The sequence below is a fragment of the Rattus rattus genome, chromosome 11 (assembly GCF_011064425.1).
Source record: "Rattus rattus isolate New Zealand chromosome 11, Rrattus_CSIRO_v1, whole genome shotgun sequence".
Classification (NCBI taxonomy): Eukaryota; Metazoa; Chordata; class Mammalia; order Rodentia; family Muridae; genus Rattus; species Rattus rattus.
Genome location: NC_046164.1, coordinates 48,130,679 through 48,151,958, shown reverse-complemented (window position 1 = coordinate 48,151,958; position 21,280 = coordinate 48,130,679). Strand labels below are relative to the sequence as shown.

At 35.0% G+C, this 21,280-nt stretch overlaps 1 protein-coding gene across 7 annotated transcripts in view; it reads right to left on the bottom strand.

Moving 5' to 3' along the window:
* The window catches only part of Pcdh7 (protocadherin 7), a 413,437-nt gene that overhangs the window by 174,354 nt on the left and 217,803 nt on the right, over positions 1-21,280 (bottom strand). For 2 of the 7 annotated variants that reach the window (XM_032916555.1, XM_032916557.1), the window contains exon 3: positions 13,430-14,948. The exons of 4 other annotated variants lie outside the window; for them this stretch is intronic. In XM_032916555.1, coding sequence (XP_032772446.1) covers positions 14,860-14,948 — 89 coding nt within the window. In that variant the 3' untranslated portion in view covers positions 13,430-14,859. Of the gene's footprint in view, positions 1-13,429; positions 14,949-21,280 lie in introns of those variants that run through there. One more of the 7 variants, XM_032916556.1, reaches the window with a different exon arrangement.

The following is a 21,280-nucleotide window of genomic DNA, read 5'->3' as shown; positions in this document are numbered from 1 at the left end:
AAGGAAGAACAGTAGTTGCATATATAGAATAGTATTTACTTATTTGACTTGTAGGGGACACATTTTCAACAAAAATCTAAGAACTATATGTAGTAGTTAAAATTATATGGAGAATGTTCTGAGGAAAAGTTACATAAAATATGCAGTGAAATATATAGCATATATTTGAAATGCACATCGGAGGAATAAAGTATCAAAAGGAATTGGAAAATATAAGACGAGTTTTAGGGTTTATGACTCTTTACTGTACATTTTTCTCTCTAAAACTCACTGTTTACACCTACTAAAAATACACACTATTGTGTGTGTGTGTGTGTGTGTGTTTTCCGCCTATTACAGTCTGTATAGCTTTCATTCAAAGGTATAAGCTATAATTTTCAGAAGAGAGAGCAAAGTCAGGAAGATATAATATTCAAGCTCTCCGTTTAAAAGAATACTGCCAGCAGTAAGAATTGCTTGAATCGCGATATGCCGGAAGTCCTATTTGTCCCAATTTGAGAAAACGTCTGCAGTAAGCTATCAAGCTCTTTTATGATTAGTTTCCAAAATACAATCTGAAATTACAATTCACACTCAGTGAAAAACCAAGAGTATAAAAATCAATTGTGTTTACCATTTTTTCCCCTTCCTTTTGTCAGGGCCAATTACTGCTTTCCCATCTTCCCATCTTGCTAGTCGTCATGTCAGCTCCAATCTTTATATGGATTGAAACTACCTTTAAAATTAAGGCAACTTTAAAGCAAATCGTGTTTATTTATATTGAATGTCTGCATTTTATTCATATTGCCTAATTTCTATTTTATGTCTTTATTTCATTTGTTTTTGATTTTTCGAGACAGGGTTTCTTTGTGTAGTTCTGGCTGTCCTGGAACTCACTCAGTAGACCAGGCTCGCCTCAAACTCAGAGATCTACCTATCTCCTTCTCCAGTTCGGGAATTAAAGGTTTGTGCCACCATGCCTGCTTTCATTGTTTAATTGTTTAAATATTAGTACATAGTAAGAAATCCTTAAACTGTGATAGGACACTTAGAGCTTTAGCTCAAGTCCAGATTTTTGCACTGTGGAAGTAGAGGCAAAGAGTCTATTGTATCCTCTAATTCATTTTCTAAGAAGGGTATAAGTGGAAATCCCTCATTTTTATTTTGGTGCTCTGCTCACTGAGTAAGATTCGCTCACAAGAATAATAGGATTTTGTCCTTGAAAATAGTTTTGATATTTAAATTTTCATTTCCTCTTTAACAGTACTTTGATGCATTTTTTCAAGGTAACTTTTCTTCCTGCCTAACAAAATTGTAACAGAGTCAACTCCTAAGCTGTTGTGCCCACGTGGATGAATTATGCAAAACAGTAGTCAACTAACAACTCTGACACGGAGCCACTCACCTAATGGTGATGAGTCTCTACATGTTTGTCTACTTCTAACTTCTCTTATATTTGGAAACAAATAAAAAAAATGCTTGCTTACTCAATCCATGTACTATTCCCTTCAACAAAGCACAAACAAAAGAAAATATCTTAAATGCATTTCTATTTATTCCTACCCAAATGTTCCTAAACTTTCCTTTTTTTTTTCATAAAAAACTACTACTCCACATTTTAGAGGCCACACATTAAATCTTCAATGGAACACTTCATGGGTATCAAATCTGGCCCACAGAACAATGAAAATTATCCTTGATGAGTAATCAGATAAATCAAAGGAATGTGTTCTATCCTGAACACTTTTATGGAAGGTGAAAGTGTAGCATTCTTTTTAATTTACTGGAGACATTTAAGTCTGTAGGCCTCTAAGTTTGAAGACTGGAATGTAATTTAGGTAGCAATTATGACAGCGTACCTCTTGCTTTGCAAGAATATAAGCTGATTGTAGAAATAGGTTTTACAATTATCTATAGAGTGTCTCTCATCTCTTAGGTCTAGACAGTCGCAGTCAGTGATCACATTGAAAATCCTTTGATTTAAACAGCTACGGTTTGGGAAGTCTGATGAGTTATAATGTGAGTGGTCAGAAATAGCAGACTGTGTTTAATGAGGGCCAGTTAGCTACCTAAATCATATTGTATATGCTGAAGATTAATTAGCCTGAAAAATCCAAGGACAGGAAACATTTTTCAGCTAGAGAAATACTTTTAGATGAGAATGGCCATCCTAACCAGAGAGAGAAAGTAATTTATCTGTAATAATTTGACCAGGAATACTTTTGAATTTAGGAAAACTTTCCTTCTCTTGGCTTTGCTTTCTTTTCCATCTCTTCCTTTCTTCTTCCCACCCCTCTGTCAGTGTTTTATCCAAGCTAGGTACTCTACTACTAAATCTTTATCCCAATACATTTCTTCCCTTTGATCCCCTTTATGAATGTTCTACTTTAACTTCTTCAGAATGCTAGTCTTTCTACCAGCACTTGTCATGAGAGTTAATGGCTTAGGATTCTGTGAACAAGTAATTTTGCATTTCATCTGTAATGTCTGAAGAGAACAGTTTTAGAAAAAAGTAGAGGCCTGAAAAGTATTTTAATACTCTGTTCAAATAAACATAAAGCATTTTTGTAATATTAATGATTCCCTGTGATTTGCAAGAATGTTAAAGAATTAAATTCATGTACATAATTAGCTATTAACTTAAAATATAGCCTATAATTATGGTTGTGAAAATAAAGATTATTTAATTAATATATTTGCATGATTTGATTGATATGAAACTAATTCATCTCCCAGTTTTGCATTAGAATTGACAGATATAAATATAAATACACATTGAAGAAAATACTTATATTTTATTTTATATAAATATATATTGCACACACATAAAATAAAATTGATTATATTTTAAAGACTACTGATAAATATGCAAGAAATATTTAAAAATAACATTTGATATAAAACAACTAAAATGAACAGCTGCTGAACTGAAAGTAATAGGATGTGAAGTAATTAATATAGGTACATATCTTACAGGTTCAAAAGGAGGATCCAAGCCTTTGTAGGAAAAAATATAGCATAAATATTAATTATAGTTAAATAAACACTCAAGCATAATAATTACCACAACCAATCAAAATGCAAAGCTGTGGAAGCCAGTCCCAACTGATGGAACTACAAAACAGCTCCTGCTGAAGCCTCAGGGAATATTCCAGAAGAGAAGGCAGAAAGGTTGCAAGATCCAGTGGATCCGAGAGCTTGTTGCAAGAGTTTTTATACCACCAGATTCCAAAACAAATATGAAACTCAGAAGTTCTAAGCCAAATACATAGGTATAATCAATAATTGTATTAGTTTTAATGAAGTAAATTCATGCTCCAAACATGATTAGTTAACAGTAGCTTACTTTGTGGTCCATGAGGGTATGAGTAGTCCCTCAGGACTTGCTTAATGAATGTCCTTTCTGCTCTTGCCCTGAGACTGGTTGCTATGTTCCTGTCCTGCCAGGTGTAGACACATGACAGAACTGTGGGACAAGGAGTGGCTTGGCTTATTTGAATTGTGGTTGTATCATCATGTGCTCTACAATTGGTAGCCTAGCCAGGTCAAGCTCTTACCAATTCCCTCAAAGTTCAGACAAACTGAGAAAAAAATGCAAAATAAACATTAATATGAGTTCAAGACTGTTGCTAAAGTCTTAGATGTAAATATAATTCACAAATTAAAATGTTTATCAGATTTTCTTTCAATTTTCAATAAGGAAGAAAAAGAGATTGAATACCTCCCATGTAGACACAGATATACAAATACACCCATTGCAGCTTTTTGTGTAATCTGCAGGTCAAATATTTAGTGGTGACAAAGGTTGATTACTTTGAGAAAGCCTCACTAATAAGATTTGTAAAACAGATTTTTTCCCTTCTAGAAGTTTAAGTGCTTTGAGATTTAAGTTGCCAATGTTCCACGGTGCTTTTGTAAGCCTATTTAAATAATTTAATTAAGATAATATTACTGAAACTCATTACTTTAAAAGAGGATTGTCAGTAACACAGTATTTTATGAGTGTTCCCATGTAAGAAATGGGACACAACTGTATTAATTATGAAAGAGAATATCTGTTGAAAAAAGAGAAATTTGGATACCTGTGGATCAACAAATGCTCAATGTCAAGATATATGTAAAAATGTTCAGAAATAGTTTTGTATTACTTTTTTCTTAGGTGTCATGACTCATTCAAGTTGATTATTTAAATAACTCAACTTTAATATTTTTAATTTTATATTCAAATAAAAGGCAAATAAGTTTATTGTGCTTTTACTATTAAATTATTTTAAGTTTTTAAAAAGTAGTATTTTATGTCTCATCCTGGTCCTCATTTTAGTTTCTACATAAAATAAAATTATACAGTTAAATTGAGCTTCCCACGGATAGTACAAAGTTTGACTTGCATTAATAATGTCTAAGAAAATTTTGCAGTAGAAAAAATAAGTTGGAAAGTAACAGATACATTTTGATTAACTGATATGTGAGAGATTACATTAATATTTTCTCTTAATTTAAAGTCTCAAGTTTACATTTTTTTTCGTGCCTCTATATCAAAAAATTTAAAGACCGCATATCTTCTACTCTTCTTTCATCTTATTTTATACCAATAAACAATCATATATGATGTCACGATTAGTATGGTATTTAACATGAGTACATTCTACAATTATTTACCCAAATACCTTCATAATTCATGAATTTATAAACTTTATTTTGAATATAAAATTTCTATTGCATCCAACCCCTATGCCCTTTCTACTTAGAAGCAACATATCTAAGATGTACTTGGGGACTACTTTTTTTGGTAATTAATGGACTATATGCCTCTTTTGTATTTCATATCACTTCAATAATGTGTGCATGAATTATCGGAAGCTTAATATGGGTTATTCTTTATTCCATACTTTTATTAATCATTCCACTAATTTACATCTCAAATGATATCCCACTTCTGGTTACCCCTTCACAAAATCCCCACCCCACATGCACCCTGTTCCCTCTCCCTCTATGAGGGTGCTACCCTACCCACCACTCCAGCATCCCCCTTCATTGGAACACCAAACCTCTACAGGAACAAGTGCCTCCCCTCCCACTGCTATCAAGCAAGGCCATCCTCTGCTACAAGTGTATCTGGAGCCATGGATCCCTCCCTGGTTTTTTTTTTGGTTTTTTTTTTTAGTTCTTTTTTTCCAGAGCTGGGGACCGAACCCCAGGGCCTTGCGCTTCCTAGGCAAGGGCTCTACCACTGAGCTAAATCCCCAACCCCAATCCCTCCCTGCTTTAAGGCAGGGAATAGATCGCTGAGTGGTTTGATTATATATCAACACTGAATACAAGGAAATTCAGGCCAAGCACTTTGATTTCCCATGAAATTATTCAACCACCAAGTCTTTGATCTTTCAATTTCCCCTTTCATTTTGAACTCATGTTAAATAAATGGTGGGTCTCAACTATTAAATTCAAAGATCAGAGACAAATAGACAATAACAACTTATTAATATCAGGGAATACACAAAATAATGCTGGCGCCAATTTATGATAAAATGCAAGATAACCTTCACTTGCATTTTCACTTGAGATTTACAGTCAACAAAATAAACCCAAAGAGTCATTATCATAAGAACAAAAATGATCCATGCACACTGACAATTAATTGGATGCCATGAGTTTACTGGGATAGATTAGTTTATACATGACAGGGTAATATTTTACACAGCTGCTGGGATGGTGCTACTGCATGCCTTGCTCATGGGAGCTAAGTCTTCTACCAGTTGCTGAGTGTTGATTGGGTTTCTCTTCCCAAGAACACTCAGCAAAATCTAGGGTATAATTTTATTTCTACTTCTTCCTAAAAAAGTAGAAACTTTTTATGCAACTCTTATTACAACATAATTTTCAATCCTGACAGTAAGATTCAGGGAAACTCAAAAAAATTAATCATTTTGGTGAGCAATGGTAATGTAGATATGATATATTTCCTTAGCACATACCACTTTGAAATTCTATGGGTATTTATAATAAACCCTAGAAAGGACATCATTTCAGTAAAATGCTCCTTTAATGCCCCTCAATTTATGACTAAATTTCAAAAAACAGTTTCTCATTTGAAATCTCATAAATAAACTTTAATTGTAAGTAAGAGCTAAATGCATATCAACTTATAATCCAGTGCTAGTATGTTTTACACATGACTCAGTGCTTCAGTTTGGAACCACCTTGTTTGGATAATCTACTGCTTTGAGATTCATGCAATAAATTCAAGAAAATGCCTTCTTTTATTACCACAAAAGGTCACACAGTCTTGAAGTTGCTCTTTAAAATGTACTCTCCCAGTGTTTTATATGCACTACCATTAAATGTAGAAGGAAATATATTATGTATAAAACATACCTTATTGTGATTAGTTATGCTATTTTGGTGTTTTATCACTTAATAAATTTATTATTTTAATTATTCTTTACTAATGAATGAGTTTGAATTCGATTCATTCTAATGTGCACTTCAAAAAATTGTTATTTGTATAAAAATATAGGATTTACTTTTTCTTAGGTTAGTGATGATTTTAAAAATCTCTAAAAATGCACTATAACCCTTAATATATTATGATGTTCAAAAATTGAAATTTCACTTAGAAACCATTTCACAACCCACGATCAACAAATTTATTCTGTCAAAATATTGCCAACAATAGAAAAGTATAATTTATGATAAAAACACTATACTCTTTCCAAAACTGTAATGGGCTCATTAGAGACAATATTGTAAAACATAAACTTTTTATTTTCTGAGGTTCATTTTAAAATCTGTAAATGTGGACAAACACACATGGGTGTTTTCCATGGTATTCTATAGTATTAGCATAAGTCAGTCAATCTTCGAAGGCAGTTCACAGATACCTTTGACATGTAGTTGATGTGATGTATGGACAGACAACACTGAATAACTATAACTCTGCTATCTATTTTAATCCAATTTACTATACAAGACACCTTGGCTTTTCCTTCCATCCAGAGGACTCCTAATTTTCTATGCTAGCACTTCACCTGCTTGCCTTATCCTGCAGTCTACTGAACAGCATTAAACAAGCTGCATTAAAATCATGGTGGCTTCTTTATTCAAGCAGGTGCCACTTGTTCTGCTCTGCTTTATTCTGCCTTCTCCTCTCTGTCCTCCCACACAAAAGACTACCTTCCTCGGTTTCTGAGAGATAGCCAGAATTTTAATTTTTAAGTGACTCAAAACATATCCTGATTATTTGAGCCCCGCTTCTTTCTCTCACTCATCCCAAAGCCAATACATTTGAATGCCTTCCCCTAACCTAAAATTATCCCCCTCAGTGTGCAGAAAGAGCTTAAATTCACTTTGGTTTTCATTTATATGAAAAAGTAAAATTTCAGTGTGCTAGAAAAAGACACCTTATAGAAAATATCTTATTATACGTGACACAGGCAAAACCCATTTAACTCATATATTTAAAGATATACCTAATACAAACTTTTTTTATTGGATAGCCAATTAGAAAATAATAAAATGTCGTTGGAGTCATTATTGGAAAAAATGTTACATAAACAACTCAGAAATCTATTTCACTTCCCACCCTCCTCTTTGACTATAAATATAAAAATGGATTGAACTTCCTTGTCTTTTTTGTTGAATTTTCTTAGTATACCAAGCTTTCTTCATTTCTTTGTTCCTTTGATTTTTTTTTTTTTTACATTTTTTTTCATTACTTCAACTCACTGGCTTCCCAGATAGTCTATTCAAGGAGGACAGCAAAGCATTAAAACCCTGAACAATGTGTGATCCTCTCAGCTAAGGCTCTCTCTCCGCCATCCCCTTCAATTAACTGATATCCCACTACAATCAGCTAATGCATCTGTGCTAACAGTTTTCTTTACGAGATGTTCTGTTTGTTTGGTTGAAGTCTGCTGTGTTGATTAGAGGGACAGACAAGCACAAATAATGATGGCTATGTCTGCTTAATGTTTATTTGGGAATCTTCAGTAACTGTCTCCGTTTTGTTTGTTATAAACTCAAAGAGAAGGGTACTGCATTCCAATGTGTCTAGAGGTGAAGAGGGTGGTGACAAGCTCTTCTTAGGCAGATCGTAATTCTAGGTTGAGCTACTTTCTTTTTTCCTTCCAGGTTTCTCATCTATAAAAGCAGTTGTACATAGATTACAAAGAATTTTTGTTTTTCTCAAACTTTGTAAAGAGCCAACCAGCCTCCAGTTTCTTCCAGAAAACCAGCAGGTCATGCAACCCAGTGGTGTTTTGTTTCTCGTGTACAAAAAATGTTTATCTGCTTTCCTATTTCTTCCTGCTGACTCGAGGTATGCAGTGCATTCATGTAAAAGAAAGCTTCAGCAGAAAAGTAGAATCTTCACTTTCAGTATCCTACTGCAGGGCATTCAATCCCAACAATGCAGGGCATTCGCTAACTCTTCTTTCACTGGTTAATGACTGCAAAATCTTAGTGTCTGCCTCCCTCTGTCCCTCCTTCCCTTCTTTCCTTCCTTTATTCTTTCCTTCCTTCTTATATTCCTTCTCTCCTCCTCCTCCTCCTCCTCTTCCTCCTTCTTCTTCTCTCTCTCTCTCTCTCTCTCTCTCTCTCTCTCTCTCTCTCTCTCTCTCTCTCTCGGGTTTTGTTTATTCTTACCTTGTTTTAAAGACACGATTACTGTACAAAGCCCTGGCTGTCTTGGAAAATCACCTTTAGAACAGGCTGACCTTGAACTCAGAGATCCACCTGATAATGCCCCCTGAGTGCTTGAATTAAAGTATAGACCATCAACACCAGACTATGAATCAGTTTTCAATGAGCATTTCTAAGAGCAAGTGGTACATTTTATATTTACATGGAGAGACATTCCCTTGTGTTATCCTGCAATTTGTTCCTAGACCAAAGAGTCACACTTTGAGGTCACTCTCTCATCTACCGCTATTAAAGTTCTACACATATCCTGGTGGCACTGCTCTCTTCCTAAAACATTTAATTGGGCTCAAATATTTTTAAGCAGAAAATACACACACACACACACACACACACACACACACACACACACACACACATCTATGCACGATTGGATGTCCATTAACCAAAATCTATTTCACTCTGTTCAAAAGAATGGACTTTATAGTGCAGACATGCAGTTGTTTCCTCCAGTAAGTGTTAATCATCTTCAGCTAGTCAATACCCCTGTCAAAAGGACCAATCCTCAGAATTCTTATTTGCTATAAGCCATATTAAAAAGATTTACTGGAAAATTTATTTACTTAGGAAAAGTAGCTTGTATTCCCAGAATTCTTTGCTCTCTGTGCAGTTGCTACATCCCTCCACAGGCTTTTGTTAGGCATACCAAAATTACGGGGTTCTGAAACAGAAACTTCTATTTTTCTTTCCTTTTCTCTTCTGTCTCTTTATTTCTGCATTCATCCAGGGCCTAAGCATTCTTTCTCTGGCACTTGAATGTTGTTTTTCTTTCTTTCTTAAAACCCTCGTCATTGACATGTGACTCTTGTCTGCCATGTGGCTGTTTATAAATGGCGCGATGATTTTCTCTGTACCTCTCTCCATCTTTCTTCTCTAGCAGCTACTGGGATTTACAGCTTGCTCGCCCTGAGGTTTTTCTTTTGAATGCTAATAAAACTATCCTCTAGATTTTTTCTTTATTAAATTTTTATATTAAGAACCCCAAAACTGGACTCTGATTTCCCTGTTAACATATGGCACCCCAGGAGAGGCTCTCTTCAATGACTGGTAACACACACATCTAAATACAAACATACACATATATGAATGCATGTTTATGCACATTCATGCACACACACATCCAAGAGGAAAATGCAACAGTTTTTAATTATAGGGATGAACGTACTTCTTTTTTTCAGAACTGTTTTGAAAATTTACTAAGCAAATCAGTGACAAAGGGAGGTAATTATTTGCAGGATTATAATATTCCACATCACAGAGCAAAAACAAGGTTTAGAATCCTTCTCAAGGATACAGCTTTAGAGAGAAAAGTAAAATGCTTTGTCTCACTGACAGTTGTTCTTAACTAGCTTAGCCTCTCCATTTTACAGAGGACAAATCATACGTCTGTCAGTTTATTGGCAAAGCTAGAGAAAAATACCAATTTCTAAACTTCCTAGACTTCCGTATGTTATCAAAAGCAGAAATAGTATTAAAATGATTGTTGTCCAAGAGATTTAGAAGTATGCAGTGGGTGATTTGAATTCGAAGGGAATTTGAAGAGGTGATTAATCATTAGCACCGTGGTCCATATTGCTCTCTGTGATACTAAGTGGAAGATATTAAATGCATTGTACATGGCATTTACCTACAATAGAAGTGAGAGACAGAGCAGACAGAGGTTTCTTGTTTTAAAATTTACCTAAGAATCTTTTATTGAATGTGATACCTAAAGGGTAATGCCTTGAGATCTGAATATCAAAAATTGGAGGGGGACATGCATATATTCATGCAACTTAGCAAATGACAGTTCGTATTACAGCAAAAAAAAAAAGAATTTATGTAGGCACTGGAGCTTTTGAGAAAATTAAGTCAAGCACTGAAATTACCACGTGGAAAAGTTTCATTAAGATGATATAGGTTTACAATATATAAAGCACATTTGAAAATGAAAAGTCCTGAGCAGGGTCAGGGCAAAGGCATGTGGCATGAAAACTGTGCTCTGCCAGCAAATTAATTAAATTTCACAGCTCCAGAAAGACCATATATTCTGTGTCGGCACTCACTGAGAGTTAGATGTGCAGGGCCTCTGAGAGTGTGTTGTAATCTGCTCATAAATAGAACTCACCAAGGGACATTGACAGCAATTTGGCATTAAGCAAGAGTGTGCATAAGTGAAGAATTTACTTTGTGGTAGTTTTTATTAGCACAGCTCTGACAGCACATGCCTTCCTCGTATTTTTATTCTTGTTTTGCTCTAGTTTGACCTCTGTGAAACTTACTGTTACAGATGAGCTCATATTATCAGTTAAGTCAATAATGTGAACTTGGAGAATCTTTTCTTTTTCTCTACTGATATTATTATCAACTTAACAATATTATTTTTTCAGTGCTGAATTTGGTTTTATTTTGGTAAAGCTTCACCATAATAAAACTAAGGTCTTCCAAAACTGCTTTTTGTTTCTAAAGTTAAATCTATTTTATAACTGTATTCTATTTATATATTGCCGACAGTCAAGACCCACATACTTATGTAAAAATTTGTCAAAAGTCTTGAATCATTTTGAATTCTGTTTCCTTTTCAAGCCTAAAGAGACATCATTGTAATTGCTATACTCTTCAAGTTGATTAAATATGAGTACATAAAGGAGTAACCCATCATGAACTTCTTGTTTTACAAAAAAAGTGTTCTGATACAAAGGGGAAAATTTTAACAACCAGAACAGGAAAAGAATTTGCAACCAAGTAATGGAAAAATTTAAATGGCTGAGCAATAAACCAGAGAAGAATCCAGAGATACATAAACATTTAGATGTGTTGACACAGTATCATCAGTCTTAATTTAAATCTGAAAAAAAAACCCTTTCATTGGAAAAAGAAGTAGCATTTAGCTCCCTCCCACCAAGGAAATACTGATAAACAGGGGCAAGTTAAAGGAAAGAAATTTTCAGTTCAACTGTACTGAGGGGTGGGCTGGGAGAAGAGACTGAGAGAGGGAAGGAAGAAGGGAGCGATAAAGAAAGTGGAGAACAAAATTATACCAGAGTGAGCCTTCTTTACATTTTGTGTCACAGAGATTCCTCATGCACTCAGGTGAAAGCCTTCTAGATGGATATGGTGCATGCATGCATTCTCTAACACTGCATTTGTCGACCATTGATCTAGCTCTCCACTTTTAAAATTCTGGGAGTAATAAAACAAAAACAAAAGATCATGTATTCCATGCACGAGTCAGTCCACATTAAAAAAAAGGCTCAACCCAAGCTGAACATCTCTAGATCGGAACTGATCAACTCATTTGTTTTGGACTTCTTGGTCAGGTGGAATATTTTGACATGGGCATTACTTCTCCATCAAGTCCTATTTCAACTCTGCTCTCAGGGAACTACCTTTTTCATTGAACATACATAGCTCAAAAATCAATGCATTTGGCCCTACCAATGCCAAGGAGTACTGTTGCCACAAAAGGACTTATCAAAGAATATGACATACTAAAAAAAATAAGAATATGATATACTTAAATTAATACATCCTAGGATACTCAGGAATCTGTCACAGCCACATTAGCATGAAGGCTTTTCTATAGAGGAAGAGCCAATTCATAAATAAATTCATAAATAAATAAAAAGAAATTCTTTTTCTGGTCGTGTTGATTTTCACTACACAGTGTTATTGCATATTATTTTAAAGTTTGTTCAGTATCCATTTTCCAGCAATATTTCCTTCATTTTAAAAATTACTTTAAATTTAATAACTTTTAAAATCTCCCATTCTTTTATCCAAGAAATTTTTCTCTGCTTACTTTGGCATCTGAATCTAAATTTTAGATCTATTCTCTTTCTTAAAAAGAGAATATTTCTATAAGTTTACTTTTATACTGCTAACATGCATTTTATTGATTTTCACATAATATCAGGTATAATGTTAGTGATTTGCACTTTTCAAATTTATTAAACACCTTTCTTGACCTTTTTTTCATACTTAGGTTGTAAAAATGTTGGTTTCTTTTCAATTATCATATTTAGTATATTTTGTGGAAATGAATAATCAATTAGTGTGTGAAAATCTTATACATTTTAAATATGAAGGAATATATGGATCGTTCCTCTGGGAATATTATATTAAATAACCTCAGGGATTAATAATACCCCAAAGCCACAAGCTATAAGGAATATAAAAGAAATAGTAATATATAAAAATAAAAATGGAAGCGAAGATAAAATTTCATCTTTATGTGGGGGTCAAAAATGACTGCTCTGTAAAGATTCACTCAAATGCACACTAAAGATGCACACATCAAAAGCTATGTGCAGCTGCTGCTCTATAAATCGAGAGGTCACTGTGAGTATCTACACGGCATGGGATGCAGAAGGACCTACACAAGATCCATCTCACTCAAGACAGTACTGAGTGAGCTTTCTACATTAGGCATCAGCAGTCCTCAGGGCTCCAACCTATTATACACAGATCAACACTTTTGGAAATAATACATTGATGTAGATAAATTTGTAAGAAAATAGAACCCAAAATTCTGACAGAGGAACCTCTAAATAGGCTGTAACTACACGTTCAAACAGGCATTGGTGAAATATTCTGTGCATGTAGCACTTCAACTACACAAAAACCTGTGGGCATGAACAACTGACTCTGTTGAGTCAGATGTGATGGCAGGAGAATTGGTTGTATTCAGGCCCAAACTATTAAACATAAAAATAAAACCTTCTGAAGTAATCAAGCAGTGATCATTTGATAGGAAGCTGTATGTTACTAATTAAAGATTAATCACCTTGTCTGAGATTCATTGCCTTTTCAGGTTTGATGACATTTCAACGTACTTAGATACAGTAAAACAATTCTTTATTGTCTTTGAACTGCAGTTAAACATATATAAGTAAAAGCTATTTTAATACTCATCTGTTCTGAGGACTGCACACATAGTTCTCCCACACAGTCACACTTACAGGCACACTTAGTTTTGTTTAAAGACATCTGCCAACACTCTTCCTAGCCCAAAGGCAGGATTGTAGTCACATGCCTCAAAGAGCAAGAGAAAGTCACAGGACTACATGTGGAGCCTTAGGACCTCTGCAGCAAGTCCCTGCAGGAGCCAGAAAGACTGGTTCCACCAGTGGAAGGGGAAATCAAGAGGACGGGTGTTGCCTGTGGATGACTATGAATTTATGTTTTATTAGTCATGACTGCTAGACTGTGCCCTGAGGGTCCAGTTCCTTTCAAAATGTAATATTCTGAATTAAGGGTATCTTGAGATAGCTTGAATACAATAGTCTCTTCCGTCTTCCTCAAATACCACCAGACAAATTGACAAGGCAAAAGTATTTCCAAGAGTAATTGCCATGCATTGTGTTTAACATCAGATTGGCAGTTTGGATTTAAATCCAGATATATATGAACTGGCTTACACCTAAGTTTTATAACTCAGTGATAGGCATTGCAATTAATGTATCATTCTGTACAATGCTTCTAAAATGCAAAGAAGACTAAATTCTGAATTAAAATCCACAAAAAAAAATTTATTTTAAGATCACTTCTCCCATTCCTGGTCTCCCCTCCAATAGTCCTTTTCCTATCCCCCTAATCCCACTCTCCTCTTGGAGGGTGGAGTACTCCACTTGAGTAGCTGCCCACCTGCATCATCAAGTCTCTGTAGGGTTAGGCATTTCGTCCCACTGAGGCCAGACAAGGCAGCCCAGCTAGAAAAACATTCTACAGCTACTTTTGGGATTGCCCCTGCTCCACTTGTTCTGGACCTTCCTGAAGTCTGAGCTGCACATCTGCTACCAATATGTTGAGAGTGGGGGGTGTTGATCTAGCCCTTGTATGCTCTTTGGTTGGTGGTTCAGTTTCTGAGAGCTCTTTCTAAGCATTGTGTCAATAAGTATTTATAGAAGGCTGAAAGTGACATAGTGATAAATACAAGTTCATCTCTTTTCAATTGGTTGGATGTAACACCTTTTTGAGAACTGTATCATTAATTTTTCTATATGCTACATACAAGAGGGAAAGTTCTACAGATTGGAGGAAAGACAGCAATGTGTCACATGTGGGAAATATAGAGAAACTGGGTCCTTTCTTACTTTTAAGCTCTGTGTAGTGGATAATCATGTCTTCTATGTTTGAAAGTGATAGCTAGACCAGCAGTGGAAAGCTAAGAGAGGGGCAGCTGAGGACCGCCATACCTGTTGATTAATGGAGAGGCCTTAACAGCACTCTTCTTCCATGCGTCTTGCCATGAGGAAAGGGAAGAAAGGGAAAGGTAGTGATGGCAGCAACACCTGGGGAAGGGAGATGGTGAAATATGTAAGGGGAAAATCAGCAGGGGCTGCACCACGGTGTCCATCCAGACTGTGTCAACAAACCTCTCCAAAGAGGAGTTTCTACTTTCTTTTCTTAAAAAATATAAATCTCAAAAATAATGTAAACAAACTAGGTTCTTCTGTCTACTTCCTTCCTTCCTTCCTTCCTTCCTTCTTTCCTTCCTTCCTTCCTCCCTTCCTTCCTTCCTTCTTTCCTTTCTATCTTTCCTTCCTTCCTTCTTTCTCTTCTTACAGGATTCACACTGTAGTCCTGGCTATTCTGGAACTCTGTAAACTAGGCTGGCCTCAAATTCAGAAATCTGCTTGCCTCTGCCTCCAGCATACTGGGATTAAAGGCATATGCCACCATGGAGGTCTACCAAAGTCTTTTGAAGGATGGCCATCACTAAACTTGCAACTATAATTCTCCAAGGATACTGTTGGCCCACTAGACATGAGTTAAATTGTCACATTTTAACTGAACAGAGTAGCTTAATGAAAGACTTTAGGGCCTGAACATAGCTTTTAAAAGAAAACCGTAATAGGACAAGACTAGTAACAAACCCTAACACAGTTGCTTTCCAATTCTCAGTGTTCTGATACTTCTTCCTGCTGCACTATCCAGTTGCTATGTAATGACACAAAATGATCTTGCCTGTCATGTTCTCCTAAGGCTATACAACATCTCCATCAAAACGCCCACCCTTAAATTAAAGGAAAAGGTATTTAACTTAGCAGCAGTCCACAAACTGTGAGATCCTACTTATAAAATTTGTAAAAATATTCATGTTTAATTATATATATGCATGCTTTTGTCATGACTGCATATGACATCTTAAACAAATAGAATTATACAAAAAATACAAAGAAATGTTTAATAAAGAGTTGAATATTATTTGCTTTTTAGTAAAAATTATTTTAATAATAATATATGAAATAAAACCACATGTGAATTGTAAGGCCTGTTCCATGTAAGATTTTTGTATTTGGTTTTTAAAGAAGTCTTTGACTTCTTGTATTTATATTCAGATTCAAAATACTCATTTGAAGTGTTTCTTTTAAGTTGTTTATTTACAGAAATTTTAGACATTGTAGAAGTTAACTTTCATATTTAAATTTATTTATGACAGGAATGTAAAATTTAAAACTAGATATACAAATGTCCCAAGAATTAAAAAATAGCAGTTAATTTTTGTTTGTATAAAAAAAACCTGTTGACTCTTCACAGAAATATGTTTCTTAGTGTATTTATTACCAAAGGCTGCAGCATTGTTGAAGTTCTCTGTAAAGATAAGGATTTGTCTAAGTATGTGTTTGCATTCCTGTTTCTAAAAGTATTTTCAACTTTTAATCCCAATGTTTAGGAAAGCAACTATCAGAAAAACCTTTGAGGTTTGGAATTTAGTAATCCTTTTCCGTCTTTCTATGATTCTGTTTAGACAATATATCTCAAAAGATTCCAGTTTCTCAACATCCTTTGGCTCTGACAAACTTCTGATTAACCTTCCTGTCTGTTTAATGGGAACCACCTAAAGCTTAGGCAATAAACTTAGTCAGTTTGTACATTGAGAAATCCTGGAAACTAATTGCTATCATAAAAGATTAACATCACAGAATTCTGGAGGTATAAGTACCATGTAGGCTTGTTGAATTAAAAGAATATCTCCACATTAAAAACTCAATTACCTGATGGGACATGTCCTTTTTATGAAGTTTGGTCATGTTTCTTGCCTTTAACTGTTGGGTATTTAACTTAAAAATGCTACACGAAACATTTTAAAGTTTAAATTCCTCTCCAAAATTATAGCCTACATATTTTAAATTAAACCAATTTATTCATAAATTTAAGTACTCCAGAGCGATTATTTTAGGATCAGCATTTATCTTTGGATGAATCAAATGTGGGAATCTTGCAAGCCAGGATAAAACATGTAGAATCCACACGCTCTGAATTTGCAGCCAGATAGTTATACTTAACATGGTGAAAGAGACTATTTTTTGCATGCAAATCCCTAATATACTAAAGTTTTTAATAGGTAACTAAATATGTTTGGTCTAAGGATGGGTGGATTAATATAGTGTGTACAGTATATTTGAGACTTAGTGCATTGTGAGGAATAAGAAAGTGTCCTTGGTAAGTGCATATGCACCGAAACATAGGAAAACTTTTGTCACAATTTATCAAGTCATGTAAAAACAATTTTCATAAACAGCTGTGTAGTGTGGAAGATTCTTGAGCAAGAGACATAAAAGTGGCATATTTAAAAGGTAGGTAGGGACCAAGCTAATGAAAAAGTCTTTGCCATTCACAAGGCACTCCCAGTCGAAATTTGCTCATGAAGCTAGATGTCACATGGCTACACGAAGAACAGGATGGTACAAACTAGCTTTCATGTGGCAACAAAAGGAACAGGATGGGATTTCCATCTTATGAATGCAGAACTCAGAGTATATGTTGTTGTTTTAAAGAAGGACTGACAGTAAAGAGTTTCGGTTGACTTTGTGAGAATGGTGGGGATCTGCTCTCACAAAATATAGTAGTCCAGAGAACAGTGTGGAAAAGCCCAAGAGGCTGACTCTTACAGCTTCTAAACGCAGAAAAATGTATGGCCTTGGCACCAAGAATCATATTTGTTAAATATTGTCACTGGCTGCTGTGTAATTTCATCAGTTAAGCACAGGAAGACCCTGGTGAACTTCCAGAGAATAACAGAACATGGATGTTACTTTTCTGGTATCTGGAAAAGTACTGATAATGCATCAAAGATGGCTAAGGTGTTCAAAGAAAAGAGATTCCTATTCCACACACTGATCTGCCTTCCAAATATTGAGCAGGTAAGGACGAAGTGTTGGATTGAAAGGAAAAACACTTCGCAGTCAAAGAAGCTTACACACATTCTCTCAGCCATTATGGACTTTTTCATAGGAAAAGCACTGGGGGTATGGTGGATTGTAAGAAGGCATATTGAATATGATGGGATAAGGATATGTTTTAGTCTCTGGGAGACCTGTACTCTGTTTAATTCTCTCAATCCTATCTAAGAGCCTGGCATATCTGAAATAAAGATATCCAGGAAAGACTTACAGGTTCTAAGTATTAATTTCCTTATCCTTCTGGGGATCAAGCCTGTAAAATAAACTTCCTGCAAGAATTGGAAAAGAGCTGTTTCAGCTCTGGGTCTGACTGAAACTCCCAAGCAATTGGTCACCGCACATTAAACTACCCAGTGTGTTCTTTGTATTAGAGCATGCTCTAGGCAATGAGATATTTCGGGACTTTTTTTGTCTTATGCCTTGGTAATAGTTGCTGAATAATATTTTTTAAAAATTGTCTTAATGTCTTAAGGAATAATGCAAGTATCTGTTGAGTTATAGGGCCAGAGAGTTAAGAGGCTGGACTGACCGCTGTCATTCACTCTGTCAGTGAGATTAAGAGCTGTCTTTAGTGACAACGAATGTCACTAGAGAGAGAAAGAGCCTTGGGACGTTTCTAAAGGGTAGGACAGTGAGTCAGGGGTGTGACAGTGGGTCGCTTAGAAGAATACTAGAGACTGGTTTGTCACTGAATGCCATTGCAGACTTGAATATTTTGAAGGAATAAACACCATTTTACATAACAAAACATGTAATTATTAAGCCTCAGAAAAAGTTATTGCACAGTATTGAATTACTGAAATCCTTTAGAAGAAACTTATGTCAAAAATAAATATAAAGTAAAAGATCATTATTTTTGTACCATTTGAAGCTTGTTTAAAACCAATAAAAATTCTGAAGGAGACAAAAGAATTGTAGATTATAATACTATTTTTAGCTCAGTTTTTAGGAAAAGGTTAATGGCATTGCTACAGTTCTGAGATATTGTACATCAGGGACCTGAGCTTTCAAGAAATAAATTGCAAAGTTTAATGCCAACAAAAATCTATACATATTTAATCTTACTCAGTCAAATTAATAAAAATAATTTAATAAAACAGTTGTACTCTGATGACATTAGAAGCATTGTCTTATTTAAGTGGGATCCTTACCCACTATTACTATTTTGGATTATAATTAGATTTGAGGTTATTATATAGATATGGAAAATACATTTATGCACATACATGAAAACTGAACGTGTTATGTATTAATGTTAGCAATATGTTGCTAAAAATTGACTCCAGAAAAAAAACACAATTCCCTGTTATAATACTAAAAAGTTTTGAACCAATTTTCTTTAAAATTGTGCATGATTTCCTCAAGTTTAATTTTCATTATAACAATTGGAGTTCTATCATGTTCATATCTGAGAATTATTATGATAAAATTTTCTTCAATATTGTGTTTATTAATATATGAAGATCCAACTCAACTAAACCTCTACACCTGGTGCATAGGTCTGCACCAGGTCCTTTGCATGTGTATTATGCCTTCCTGTTCGGTGTTTTTTGTGGGACTCCTGAGTGTGCACACAGGTAGGTCTGTTTCCTGTACCTTCTCTTAAATTCTTATCCGTCCGGTTTGTCTCAGTTCAATACTTACTTTCTGTTTTTCTTATTATATTGATTATATTATTATATTTTAATATTACCTCTCAGAAGCCTGTTCTTTTGTTTTGTTTTTGTTTGTTTGCTTATTGAAATAGGATTTCTCTACCTCTATATAGTCCTGGCTGTCCTGGAGATTACTATGTAGATTAGACTCGTATTGAACTCAGAGATTCTCCTGGCTCTGGCTCTGGAGTGCTGGGAATAAATGTGTATCTGTTAGCCTGGATTTACAGGCAGGAGCATAGCATAACAGTTCTCTGAGAGGCTCCACCCAATAGCTGACTGAAACAGATGGAGACACACAGTGAAAGATTAGATGGAGCTCAGGAAGTCTTGTGGAAGATTTAGGGATAGGGATTCCACAAGACAACCAACAGTGTCAACTAACGTGGACCACTGGGAGATCCCAGAGCTGAACCACCAATCAAATGGCATACAAGGGTTGGACTTAGAGTTCCTGCACATAAGTAATAAATGTGCAGCTAGGGCTTCGTGCTGGTCCCCCAGGAACTGGAGTGAAACTTACCCTGACTCTGTTGCCTGCCTAGGTTTCCTGCTCCCCTAACTAGGCTATTTTGTCTGGCCTATGTGGGAAAGGATGTGCTTAGTTCTGCATTGAGTTGAAGTTCCAATAGAGGTGATACTTAGGCGGTTTGCCCCTTCTCAGATGTGAAGGGAGGAAGGATAAAGGAAAGAGACTTGTGAGGAGGGATTGAGAAGAGGGGCTGCAACCAGGATATTAAGTGAATCAATAGATAGATAGATAGATAGATAGATAGATAGATAGATAGATAGATAGATAGATGGATGGATAGATGGATAGATGATAGATAGGTAAATGTGTGATTTGCCTGTTTGTTACTAAGAGACAGGGAGTGCATCCAGTTGAAAAGGCACACAGGGAGGAACTGAGAGGAGTATAGGAAGGAAACAGTAATCACAAAATATTCTATGGAAAAAAATCTGCTTTCAGTGAAAGGAAATAAAAGGTATAGTGTTTCACTCAGTTTCGAGTTTTAATGTTTTGAACATGTTTTTGAAAAATTTTTGCAATGTACATGTAAGCTATTATGGCTTACACTGCTTCACACAAAACTAATTTTCAAGTGCTTGCTTATAATTCATTTATTATGGTAAGTCATGTTTGCTTCTTCATTCATTTTAATTCATATAAGATTTTACTCAATGAAAACAATCACCTTATTCTTTTCCAAAAAACAATTACATTTTAATGTTGTGTTTTCTCTTCTTACCATACTTGGTATTATTTTAAAAGGTAAATATTAGATTGTCTGAGACCTTGCTTATTCACTCAACTTCTCTACTTTCTCATACGTTCTTATGAGTATATCATAAGTTTGATAATTCAGTTTGGTTTTTTAATGTTTCTTCATGACTCAGTGTTCTAGGTGATACTCTAACGAGTAGGCCTCAAATGCATGGGCCTCCTGACACTTCAGAAATAATACTACACAAAGTTTGTGTTTATCTGGTGTGTAGCCAACAATATTCACTATATTCTGAAATTAAATTAGTGCAAGTGGAGCAATTATAAGTGTGTTTGAAATAACCATGATGAATTGTGATACTGAGGGATATTTATGAAACATTTGCACATTTTAAGACACAATATGCATGACAATATTGTATGTTTTGCATAACTCTTAATGACTATTTTGGTACAAGAATGATGTAATCTTCTATCTACTCTGCATTCAGTGTGTTGTAATGTTAAAGAGTCAGATCATTGAAAGTGCAGAGGAGAAAACTCTGGAAAGAAGGAAA